Below are 12101 nucleotides of genomic sequence, written 5' to 3' on the forward strand. Positions count from 1 at the left end.
CATGCTCCTGCAATTCCAAAAAGCCCATTCATACAGTGAGCCAGGGTGCTCCTGACACCTCTCACCCAGGGATGCGGCTGCAGCTCAAGGGGCTCATTGGGGTCATGTCCACCAAGCGCCACTGCTAAAAGTGCCCATGAGTGACTCGAGCTGCTTGATGTGGTGGTGTGGAGCTGATGTGAAGCCCTCAGGCTCACTCCCAAAGCCTTCACTCCTGCCATGGGCACCTCTGCACATCTGAGGGATGAATCCTGCCTCTTCCCAACCCTTTCAGTGCTTTTTCCTTAGGCAAGAGCCAAGCTGATGCTCTGATTTCTTTCCTTCTTGAATATTTTTGAGTTTGACTGGCTGTGGGGAGCACAGGGGCTGTGCTGAGGATGAACATCAAGGCTGCAGGTCCTGCTTTCCTTAGCGAAGACTTTCGTAGATGTTAACACCATGGGGACAGCAAATCCCCAGGGCTGGAACCCCAAGAGAGCAGGAATCGGAGTGAGGAGGTGTTGGAAAGCTCCTGGCCCCAAAGAAATCACAACAAGGAGAGAAGAGCATCATGGCAGGTTCCAAAAAGGCCAGAAATCCACCCCAAGTGAGCAAGGGTGCTGATAGTGGGCACAGGGAATGTGCCACAGCACAGCCTCTCCGAGGAGGGGGAATTTGGGGAAGGAAAATCCCGGCAGGGTTGGCCCTGCACTTTGCTGACATTCTTTCCACTGACCGATCCCTCAGCTGGAATCTGGCCTGGAGCAGGAATAGGAGGAGATGGGAGATGGTTTCTGATGTTCCAGATGGAAAAAAAAATCCCCTCTGAATTAAAGACAAAGCTGGAGAGATGTGGCCAAGCCATTGGAGTCAGCGGGGAAGGGCTGGGGATGAGTTAAAATCCCCCTCATGCTGCTGCTGCTGGGTGTGCCTCAGTTTCCCTATCGGGAATGTGTGAGCAATGTGTCTTTTCTGGGAGAGGGGCGCATCAGGATGGCATTGGGGCTTTGGTTATCCACAGGTACAGAGGCCAGCACAGGAGAGCAGGTGGGAGGAGGCTGTGTTAGCTGGGAGAGGGTTGAGCTCAGCCTGGTTCTGCTGGAACCTGGAGACACATGGGAGAAGGTGTCCTTTGGGTTTGGTGCATGGGAGAAGCCACAACACGGATTTTGTGACAAAAATGTGATAAGGGACTTGGCTGGGCACCTTCAAGAAGCCCTTGGTGGAGGAAAGGCTGGGCTTTGCTCTGTCCTGCCTGCTCCTGCCTGCTCTGTTCCAGCGGGACAGGCAGCAGGCACAGCAGCTGGAACTGGGACGGGTGAGCAGGGAGAGGGGTGTCCACAGGGATGGGACTGGAGCCTGGGGTGCTCCCTGCATTGGGACATCCCTCCCAGGGCTGGATTCCGAGGCTTCCCCTGGGCTTCAGCAGAAGTGGGATCAGTGTAACACGGACCGGCAGGATGGGCTGTGGGGAATATGGGGCAGAGCGGGATCGGGAGGGAGGTGGGAAGGGCTGGGAAGGGGACGATACTGTGCTGGTGTTGGGTCCCACCGCAGGGAAGGCACAGATTTGGGGTGCCGTGGGATCCAGGCGGGGGCAGCGTGAAGGGATGGGGATGCCCTGGTTAGGCAGATTGGCCACGAGGCCACCATGGCTCCCCCACCCCAGCCCTAACTGAAGGGACCAGATGACGCAGGAATGCCGGGGGGAGCTGGCAGCCGCCCGCCGTCCCCAGTGGCACCTCGGGGCTCACACAAAGCCCTTGTTCGGGTTCAGCCGAGCTGCCCCCCCCGCCGTGCCAGCCCCCCCAGCCCCGCCGGGCCGGGCACTGTAATCCCCGTGGGGAGAGCACATGGAATCAGACGGACAAGTTTTGATGTGAGGCAGCAGCTTAGGGTGGGCTCAGGTTTCCTTTGGGTTTTCTATATTTATCTCCGTGATTTAATGCCAGCGCCGGGGTTTAAATGGCACCAAGCAGTTGGCGCGGGGAGAGGGAGCAGCCGTCCCCGAGCCGCGCGCACGTCCCCGAGCCGCCCATGGAGCTCTTCGAGACCAACCCGTACTTCTTCCCGGAGCAGAGGTTTTACGATGGGGAAAACTTTCTGGGCTCCCGCTTGCAGGCCTACGAGCCCGCGGCGTTCCCCGAGCGCGCCGAGGCGGCCCTGTGCGCCGAGGGCAGGGTGGCTCTGGAGGACAAGGAGGCGCTGGCCGAGCACTGCCCCGGCCAGTGCCTGCCCTGGGCCTGCAAGGTGTGCAAGAGGAAATCGGTGTCCATGGACCGGCGGCGCGCGGCCACGCTGCGGGAGAAGCGGCGCCTCAAGAAGGTGAACGAGGCGTTCGAGGCTCTGAAGCGCAGCACCCTACTGAACCCCAACCAGCGGCTGCCCAAGGTGGAGATCCTGCGCAGCGCCATCCAGTACATCGAGCGGCTGCAGAGCCTGCTCAGCTCCCTCAACCAGCAGGAGCGGGACCAGCGGGACCTGCGATTCCGGCCCGCCGCGGCCCCGCCCGCCGTGAGTGTCCCTGGCTGTCCCCCGGTGCCCAGCCTGGGCTGGGAGCGGCGTGCGGGGGGTGGTGCCCCATGGGGTGATGCGGACGGGGGTGACGCTCCACGGGGTGATGCCGTTTCGGGGTCACACTCCGTGGGAGCAAGGCCGTATGGGAGTGATGCTCTATGGGGCAATGCCCTGTGGGGGTGACTTTCTATGGGACGATGCTCCACGGGGGGATGCCATTTAGGGGTGATGCCTGATGTGGGCGGGGTCATTTCGGGGTGCCGTTCTATGGCAGTGATGCTCTGTGGGGACAATGCCCTGTGGAGTTTATGCCCTATGGGGGTGACAGTCTGTGGAGTTGATGCCATATGGGAATGATGTTCTATGGGGGTGATGTCATTTTGGGGTGCCATTCTATGTGGGTGATGCTCTATGGGACGATGCTTTAAGGGGTTGATGCCATTTCAGGGTGAAGCCCTTTGGGAGTGATGCCATAGGGGAGTGATTCTCTATGGGGACACTGCTCTGCAGGGGTGATGCCCTGTGCGGGTAACCCCGAGCAGAGGCACTGCAGGAGCTCTGGGGCACTGGGTCCTGCTGGGGGGAACAGGACCCCAGCTCTGTCCCAGCTGCCGTCTCGGGACACTGGTGGCTGTGTGAGTGTGGCCTGCAGGAGGGCACGGAGACAATGGTCCAACCCTGCTGAGAGCTCACCTCCCTGTGAGCTGTGTCGCTGTGAATGGGTGTATTGGGACTATGGTCCTGGGCTGGGGAGAGGTAGGAAAGGTGAAAATGGAGTAAATAACATAGAACTAAACTAAATGAAAATATAATATAATAAATATAATATAATAAATATAATATAATATAATATAATATAATATAATATAATATAATATAATATTTTAACGAATAAAATTAAATACTAAACACAAAAATGGAAATGAAAATATGAAATATAAAAATAAAATATAAAGCATAAAATATAAAATGAAATTAACACTCCCTGCTCACACTCAGGCAGAGGAAGGGACGAGAGGGGTGGCACAGGGACACCTCTGGTTTCTAGGACTGAAGTGGATGAGGACACGCAGTAGTCGTGTCCTGCTGCAGCCCCCAGAGAGCCAGGACCTGTCACACCACAATGTTTTGGTTATTTAACCAAGTTTTTGAGAGGTATTTTCATCTGCCCCTGGTTCCTGTGGATGGCTGGGCGTGTGCTTCCCTGCTGCTCTGAGGTTTGGATCTGGGAATGCACAGAGAGCTGAAACTACAGCTACAGGTGCAGGGAGGAGTGGTCGATGCAGATGGGAGAGATAGATGTAGGTCTGTGTGTCTGTACAGGCATTGCTGACACGGGTTCTATAGATACAGAGATCATACAGATAAACTGGAGATGAAATTGATATGGATATGATAGCTATGGAGACAGATAGAAATGATAGAGATTATATAAATGTATAGAGATAATCTAGATAGTGATAAAGATTATACAGACTGTCTATAGCTTTATAATATATAAATGACATACAGGTATATCTATAGATAGATGTGGATATATAGATCATGTAGGTATGGATGAGGTAGATACAGAAAGAAGTAATGTAGGTATGGATATAAATATGACATGTAGATGTATGGAGATACAGATACAGATATAGATATAGATATATAGATACAGATAGAGATATAGATGTAGATATAGATGTAAATATAGATATAGATTATATAGATATAGATACAGATATAGATATAGATACAGATATACATGACACAGATATAGATATAGATATAGATATATAGATACAGATATAGATATAGATGTAGATACAGATACAGATATAGATATAGATATAGGTATAGATATAGATATATAGATATAGATATAGGTATAGAGACAGAGATAGGTAGAGATACGGAGGGACTTTTTCAGAGGCCCAGAAGAGGGAATCCCAGATCTCCTCCCATACTAAGGGATTTCAGGGCCAAACCAGCAGGTACCCAGGTAGTCCAATTTAATGCTGAATAAAGGAATGAAAAAGTATTTAGGCTCCATCCTACATATTTGCAGGACTTCCCAGTATCCACTTTAATGCCAGAATCCACTTGGATACCAGAATCCAATTTCCACTTCCCAGAATCCACTTGGATTTGCAAATGTGCCCAAAACTGTGCTGAGCTGTGCCTTTGTCACTTCTGTTCTGAGCTGCCCCTTGTCCCAGGTGTAGCCAGGGGTTCACATATTGATGCAAAAGCCAGTATTCTGGGGGAAAAAAAGATCGTATCTGTAAGAATTTCCTGTTTTAATGGGCAATAAGTCCAAGTGCTAATTAATTATCCTGTGCTGCCATGAGCTTGAAGACCCAAAGTGCCATTTCTAGTCCACTACAAAGAGTCGGGTCCGTGGGGTTGCTCATATAAATCACATTTGGGCTGACACCCACTCCCAGATAAAGACACATGCCAAAAAAGTGAATTCTGGGATTTGCTGAGTAATGGTCTCATTTTTCATGCTGTCAGCTCTTTTCTCCAAAATAACCACTCAGCCCCAAATCCACAAATCAAACTGCCAAAAGCTTTTCCCAAAGCCCCTCCCCCCTGGGGACAGCCTTAGGCCATCCAGCCCTCGTGTCATTTTTTATGAGCCTGATTAGGTGATTCTCAGCAAAAAGCTGTTTTGCCCAAGGACGTTTGTTTGTCTCCAGCCCTTCCTCATAATCAGTGGGGAAAGAGACACCTTTTTATCTGCAGTGAGCGGGAGCCCCATTTCTCTGTGGCCAGTGTCCCAAAAAAAGGGAGGTTTTTCAGCCTTTATGGTTAAGGAAGCACCTGGCCCTGATGGGTCCTGGGGACCCCGTGTGCTGTTGGCTCCTCCAGGTGGGGAGGGACGTGCCCCCCTCCACAGGGGTGTCCTGCTGTGGGATGGGCCCCCCGGGGTGTTTTTGGGGTGGCTGGTGGGGTTCGGCCGTGCCAGAGGAGGTGACACACGGTTGCTCTGGGCTCCTGCAGGCAGCCAGCGAGTGCGGGTCCGGCAGCTCCTCCTGCAGCCCCGAGTGGAGCAGCCAGCTGGAGTTCGGCACCAACCCTGCAGGTAACGCCCTCCTCGCCACCCTGGGCATCCCACGGCCTCGCTGGGCTTGCAGGGAGTGGGAGCAGCAGGGGCAGCGCAGCCCTGGAGCAGAGCATCACTGAGCCAGCCCTCCCCCGGACAGGAGATGCTCGGAGCAAAGGACAGAAGGAAAATTGTCCTTCTCTGCCCGTTCTGCTGCTGCAGAGTGATGAGCTCAGAGATCCTCCAGCACCTCCTTGGTCAATGCTCAGCAATTCAGGCTTCTCCCAGCCCTGATTTCACCAAAACACCAACCCGTGGGAGCTGAGAAATTGGGCTGCAGTAGCCTGGGGCCCTGGTGGCTTCATCCCCAGCAAGGGTTTCATCTGTTGCCATCTCTTGGCTTGCCTTTGCTGCTGTGCTGCTGGGCATGGCTGGGCATGGCTGGGCATCACTAGGTATGGCTGCCCCAGCCCCCCTTCCCTCCCCACACACCCTTGGCAGCTGCTGATCTTTTTTCCCATGCTCGCCATTATCCCCACCCCTGCCAAATCCACCTGTTATTTTCCCCAGAAGGCAGAAACTTAAATCTCATTTTCCAGTGGAGATTAAAACACATAAAGGGCCCAAAAGTTCCCCTCCCTGTTGGTCTCTCATCCTTCCCCAGGGTGGGGGCTGGCAGCAGGTCCCTAGGTCACGCTGGCCATGGGAGGGATCATGGGGTCACAGAATAGTAGAAAACAATCAACAAATTGTTACAGGTGGAAAAGATCGTCAAGTCCAACCCTCAGCCATGTTCAGCACTAACCTACATCTCCCTGAGCAGGAGGAGCTCTCTCCAGCACACAGCCCCCATTCCCAGCAGCGTCCTCACCCCTTTGTCTCCCCAGATCACCTCCTGGCCGACGAGGCAGCCGAGGAGCGCAACCTGCACTCGCTGTCTTCCATCGTGGAGAGCATTGCCGTGGAGGACGTGGCCGTGACGTTCCCGGAGGAGCGGGGTCAAAACTGAGCTGCCACAAACCCCGGCGGCTCCTCGAGCTGGTAACGGGGTGGGAATGAGATGCCAGAAGGGTCCAGCCGCTGGAAATCACATCCACCCCTCCGGTGTCGTGGGCTGCACGGTGACACCACTCGGCTCCCTCCCCGCTCCCTGCGGAACGCTCCCGCTGGGCTGGAAGAACAGGCAGAGGTGGGATGGGGCTGCGGCTCCTGGAGGGGCTTCCCGGGGCCAGGCCCTGCTCCGCTGCCCGGCCGGGGACGGGCAGGTTTGGGGCCAATGTGTGTGCTGGGTTCGCTTTGCTGAGTTTTCCAGATGCTCCTTGACCAAGGTCTCTCTCTGGCCGGTGGCTGGTGCTGCCGGCCCGGAGCCCGCCTGTCTTTTCTACTGAACGCTGTGTGCAGTTGCCTTTTAGGGTTTTTTTAATTATTATTTTTGCTAACTTATTTGGATTCTTTTTTAAATAAAGGCATTCTTGTTTGGACAGCTTGGGTTTCTTTTACTGTTGTCCTGGCCTGTGTAGGTCTCCCCAGTTCCAAAATCCCCAAATCCAGGTTGAAGATTTTCGTATCAGTAAATCCAGCCGGACCTTGGAACAGTCTCTCAGCTGGGAACTGGATGTGCCACACTTCAGTCAGCCCTATACAGACCAGTGATTTCACTGGTGTTTAACTGGGGTTCAGCCCTGTGCCCCAAAGATCTTGAGGGAGCCAGAGATTAATGATATTTTTAATTTGGGCTCTAAAAAGAAGGCTCAAAGCCAGCACTGTTTTAAAATCCTGTTTATTGGAACACACATACATCCTTTCCTGACCCGATCCAGGGTTTGGAGTCCATGCAGTACCAATAATATGACGAAAGAAATAGGGCATTGATATAAAGGGCTCACTGACTCTTCAAATTAAAAAAATATTTAATACTGTATTAGGCAAATAATACACCGAAAAGACGTCGTGACTGTAGAGCCTCTCAGATATTGCACTTCCAGACAGCACATGATAAGTATAAGGTCATTCCAGCCATCAATAAATATCACATCAGAAATAGGGGCCACACAAGGCAAACGTGGCATGAGGAGACGAAGAGATCCTACCCTACGGGGAAGAAATGGGAAGAGTTAAGAGCCTCCTGGATTGACCCCTGCAGGAGGCAGGAGGGGAGAGCATCTCCTCTGCACCCGGAGGGGAAGGGTGGGCACGTCCCGGGGGCGGGGGGGCTCCCGTTGTCTCCCCGGGCACCCAAGGAGGGTCCCTTCTCCCCTGGGCGCTGGGCACCGTCCCCGTGAGCCGTGTGGGGCGGTCCCAGGCGCAGCCCCCTCAAACAGGGCACCTGACAGCACCAAAATCAGCACCTCGCCCGCCCGGCCCTGGGCAGACACCGCCCTCCTCACCCCGTGCTGGGCCCCCTTCATCCCACCCAGCACCAGCCCTGGCACTGCCCCGGCCCCCCCGGGGGCAGCTCCTTGCCCGGCCGCCCTGGAGGGAGGATTTTCACGAGCCTGAATCTTCCTTGGCTTCAAGTCCTGTGGGCAGCAGCATTCCTGATGCCCAGGGCTCGGGCGAGTCAGTGCAGCCCCGTGGCGGCAGATTGGCAACACGAACCAGGCAGGAGAGAGGCTTCCAAACATCGCAGACACTTTGCAGGTGTCTGTGTTGCTCCCCAGATTGCACCACGCCAGGACAGCATCCGGAGCACATCCATGGCCCGGCCAGCACGGGGAGAAGTGGGGGACAGGCCACGGCAGGAGCCACGGGAGCCGGGGGAAGCGGGGGGTGCACGAGCAGGAGGGACAGATCCTGTCGGTCCACAGCAGTGACAGTCTGTGGGTCTGGGCCGAGGAACAGGCACAGGCTGGGCTCTCGTCCTGGAAGGCAGCCAGCACGTGGCACACGGACATGGGGATTTGCTGAGGAGCAAAGTGGGAAAGGCCCTGTGAGGATGCTGGCTCAGCTCCACCAGTGCACCCATCGGCCAACAAACCCAGATGGAATCAGCACTGGATCCTCCTGGCACAGGACAACCAGGGGCACAGCAGGATCCCAGGAGTGCTTGACTATCCTTCCCTCACACAAGTGGGACCCTCATGGGATGGCACCCTGGGGTCCCCAGTGGAGCTGTCTGTCCAAGCCTGGACAAACCACGCGTGGTGGGATGCTGAGCACCCCTCCTGCATCGTCTCTGTGAGCCCCGGGCAGCAGCAGCTCCCCCACCACTGAGGTCTCCCTGGCCCTCCATGGCCAGGCAAACCTTGGCAAGGGCAGCCCCCTGCCTGGGTGCTGCTGGGGCTCCTGCTCTGCCCCGGTCCCCAGGCAGCTCCAGGGCCTCAGTTCCCCTCGCGCTCACCCAGGGCCTGGCTCTGGTCTCGCTGACCCTCAGCACGAGTACGTCCGAACCGTGGAGGTCTCCAGCCTTGGGGACCCGGAGGCACCGACTGGAAGGGAACCAAAGAGCAAAGCAATTAGTGACTGCTCCAATTAGCCCCCAGCTTCCCCAAATCCTGTGTTTATTGAGCAGCATCTGTGCACTGCAGCCACGTGAAGATGAAGGTCAGAGGAAAAGCCACGTTTGGCCAGCTCGGATGCTCCTGAGGCTTCAAGGTATTTGGGAAATTGCCACTTGCCATCCCTGCTCCTGGGCAGTGAGCACCCTGCTCCCTGTCTGGGTGCGATTCTGCCCCAGGTTTCACTGTCCTCAGCCAGGTGGGAACTGCACCTTCTGGGGACGGGGTGGAAAAGGTCAAACAGAAGCTTGATCCAAACTGCTGGATGGAAAGCTGGGACATTTGAGCAAAACTTGAGGCAGGAGAAGAGCTGGGCCTGAGGTTTGGAGTTGGAAGGTGAACGCACAGCTTTCTAATTCTCATTCTGAGCCTGCTGAAGCCAGCTTTGCTCCAGTGGGGATGCGGCAGCTGCCTTGGGACAGTGCGACCATGGTGCCAGGTCCAGGGGACAAATTGGGGTGACCTGGCTGGAGCTTCTGCCTCCCTACAGCTTTGGAAGTGACCAAGACACCTTGAAGAAAGGAGTTGTGTGGTGGGGGCAGATCCTGGGACATAAAACAGGACAGCCAGCAGCACAGGCAGCCAGTGTGTCCCAGCAGGTCCTGCCAGCCCTGGGAGAGCTCAGGCAAATGGAGCTGGTTAATACATCCCTTTGGGGTTTCCAGAAGGCAGAATGGATGAAACTGGCCCAGACTGGGCAGTCCCTGGGTGACATATCCCACCCCACGCCCCAATCCTGGCCCCTCCCTTGTCCTCATAGTTCATAACCAAGAAATCACACACAGGTCTGAAAAAACCCTCCCAAAAAAACCATTTCCAGCAGGCCACAGCTCCAGGATCACATGGATTGAGCATCTTGGGTGACCAGCAAGCCTCTCTCATCTCCCTCTCCCTCTCTCCCTCTCTTCCTCTCTTCCTTCTCCTTCTCCTTCTCCTCCTCCTCCCTCTCCCCTTCTATCTCTCTCCTCTCCTGGTGGCACATCCTTCCCCACATTCCCTAAGACTGAGCAGGGGTGGGAGAGGACCCTCTGGAGAAGGGCTGACCCACCTTCCGGGGGCATTTTCTTGGCTGGAGCAGCTGGAGGGGGCAGTGGCACGAGGCTGGTGACACGGAAGCCGGCGGGCAGGGTCTCAGCAGAGCCGCTGAGGAGGTTGATGCTGTGCACGTCCCGCGGGCGGAAGCGCTTGCGCCAGGACGGCGTCCGACGGAAGGTCTTGTCATCACCCTGCGGGGACAGCACGGGCCCGGGCTCAGTGCCAGCAGCACCTTCTGCCCCTGGGAGACACCAGCTAACGAGGGCGGGCCTGTCCTTGGTGATCAGCTCTAGCAAAGTGTAGGATCAAACTGGCCCAAGGACATAGGACATCTCGCTGGGATCCCATGGCATTGGCTTTATCCTTTCCAGCTCATCTCCCTCTCCTCCACAGCCTGCCTGCAAAGATGCCTTGGAGACATCAACATAAAAGTCCCAGTAAAGACTCCAAGGGATGCCGGGCTCATGGTAGAGGAGCTCCAGCCCTCAGAGCAGCTCCTCTGGACTCGCTGCAGCAGCTCCAGGTCCTTCCCGTGCTGGAGCCCAGGGCTGGAGGCAGCTCTGCAGGTGGGGGCTCAGCTGAGCGGGGCACAGGGGCAGAATCCCCCCCTGCCCTGCTGCCCACGCTGGGGGCTCAGCCCAGCACACGGGGGGGTTCTGGGCTGCCAGAGCACATGGCCGGGGCACATTGAGCTTCTCAGCCACCAGCACCCCCAAGTCCTTCCCCAGTCACATAGGACATGGAGAGGTTTGGCACTCACATCATCCAGCCTCCGGTCCGTGCCCAAGGCGAGCAGGTTGTTGAACTCCCTCTCCAGCACTTGTCGAGCCTGCAATTAACCAAAAAATTATGATCCCCCATCAATGGGGAATGTGCATCCAGCCTGAACTCCCATGCTAGGAAAGCCTGAGTGCGACAGAAAGAGCCCCCAGGCCATAGGAGAGCTCTGCTTTTAAAGGCAGAGCTGGGTTCGTGACACTGGTGGGGTCACACCACAGCCATGTCCCACACTGGCCACTCTCCTCCAAAATCCCCCAAGGATGCTGGCTCCTACCTGGGTGTTCTGGGTGGGGATCTGCAGCACAAGGGCCAGGCTGTTGTGGTCAAAGTTCTCGTCGAGGGCCAGCAGGGCCCCGTGCACGCCGCTCTCCACCAGGTTGTTCCCGTACTCGCGCAGTCCGATGGACTGGATCCAGTGAATGACCTGGTCATTGGTCCACACCAACACATCTGCACGACAGCAAGGGCACAGCTCAGGGCCACCCCACACCCCACTCACAGCTCTGAGGAGATCTGGGCATGTCCTGAGGCCCTGTCCCTTTGCCACAGGCTGATCCTGGCACTCTCCTTCCCAAGCCAGCAGCAAAACCAGGAGCTCAAGTGCCAGGAACAGCTCCATTCAATTTACCAAGCTCAAAGCTGAAATAACAGGCAGAAAACAACTGTGAAAATTAATCCTAAGAAGCCACGGCTGCTGGTGTAATTAGGGGCATTATCAATAATGAGATGTAATCCAAGCAGCAGCCAGATGTGCAGGGAATCTCAGGACAGCAATGAGGAAGGGGAGGCTGAGCAAGCTGGGGGTGTCCTGAGCAGTGAAATGGGCAGAGAAGATCATGGGATGCTCAGGCTGCATCTTTGCTTTCCCCTCCTCCCTCCTCATGCCTGCCTGGGGTCAGCTGATAAAGGCACTTGGAGCAGCACGGAGATGCCTCTGGAGAACAGCCCTGTGGGCTGACAAATAACAGGTTAAAAATAAGGGATAGGAGAGAGACCAGCCCCGGGTATCTCCTGGGAGGTTTCTCTTCTCCTGTTCTGGAGCTGGACGGGGCGTGCTGACCTTTGATTTCGTGTTGGGTCTCCTCTCGCCTCCTCTCGAGCTCTTTGCGGTCGTAGTTGAGCCTCTTGAGGCACATGATGCCGTACTGGAGGCTGGTGCTGCAAGGACACGAGGGGACACGAGGGGTCACCCAGCCCTCCAGGACACGTGGCTGGGAGGGACCTGGGTAGGAACACCCCTCTCTGCATGTTCCCCACACACC

At 55.7% G+C, this 12101-nt stretch overlaps 2 protein-coding genes across 14 annotated transcripts in view; one reads left to right on the top strand and one right to left on the bottom strand.

The window, feature by feature from the left end:
* The first annotated feature begins 1525 nt into the window (after nucleotides 1-1525).
* Nucleotides 1526-6986, top strand: MYOG (myogenin). Its single transcript, XM_032133206.1, has 3 exons — nucleotides 1526-2493; nucleotides 5485-5566; nucleotides 6415-6986. The coding sequence occupies exons 1-3, from the start codon at nucleotides 1945-1947 to the stop codon at nucleotides 6534-6536; spliced, it is 753 nt and encodes a 250-aa protein (XP_031989097.1). The 5' UTR covers nucleotides 1526-1944; the 3' UTR covers nucleotides 6537-6986.
* Nucleotides 6987-7291: 305 nt separating this feature from the next.
* The window catches only part of PPFIA4 (PTPRF interacting protein alpha 4), a 60442-nt gene continuing 55632 nt past the window's right edge, over nucleotides 7292-12101 (bottom strand). For all 13 annotated transcript variants that reach the window (XM_032133080.1, XM_032133079.1, XM_032133086.1 and 10 more), the window contains 6 exons: nucleotides 11900-11997; nucleotides 11114-11289; nucleotides 10820-10888; nucleotides 10073-10250; nucleotides 8868-8955; nucleotides 7292-8430 (listed from right to left, as the gene is read on the bottom strand). In XM_032133080.1, coding sequence (XP_031988971.1) covers nucleotides 8897-8955; nucleotides 10073-10250; nucleotides 10820-10888; nucleotides 11114-11289; nucleotides 11900-11997 — 580 coding nt within the window. In that variant the 3' untranslated portion in view covers nucleotides 7292-8430; nucleotides 8868-8896. The remainder of the gene's footprint in view (nucleotides 8431-8867; nucleotides 8956-10072; nucleotides 10251-10819; nucleotides 10889-11113; nucleotides 11290-11899; nucleotides 11998-12101) is intronic.

The sequence above is a fragment of the Corvus moneduloides genome, chromosome 24 (genome assembly GCF_009650955.1).
Source record: "Corvus moneduloides isolate bCorMon1 chromosome 24, bCorMon1.pri, whole genome shotgun sequence".
Taxonomy (NCBI): Eukaryota; Metazoa; Chordata; class Aves; order Passeriformes; family Corvidae; genus Corvus; species Corvus moneduloides.

Bases quoted from the DNA above. Each gene is read 5' to 3' on its own strand.
- MYOG (XM_032133206.1), top strand. From the start codon at position 1,945: ATGGCACCAAGCAGTTGGCGCGGGGAGAGGGAGCAGCCGTCCCCGAGC. The intron at 2,494-5,484 runs GTGAGTGTCCCT...GGGCTCCTGCAG, and splicing joins CCGCCGCGGCCCCGCCCGCC to GCAGCCAGCGAGTGCGGGTC. The intron at 5,567-6,414 runs GTAACGCCCTCC...TTGTCTCCCCAG, and splicing joins GTTCGGCACCAACCCTGCAG to ATCACCTCCTGGCCGACGAG.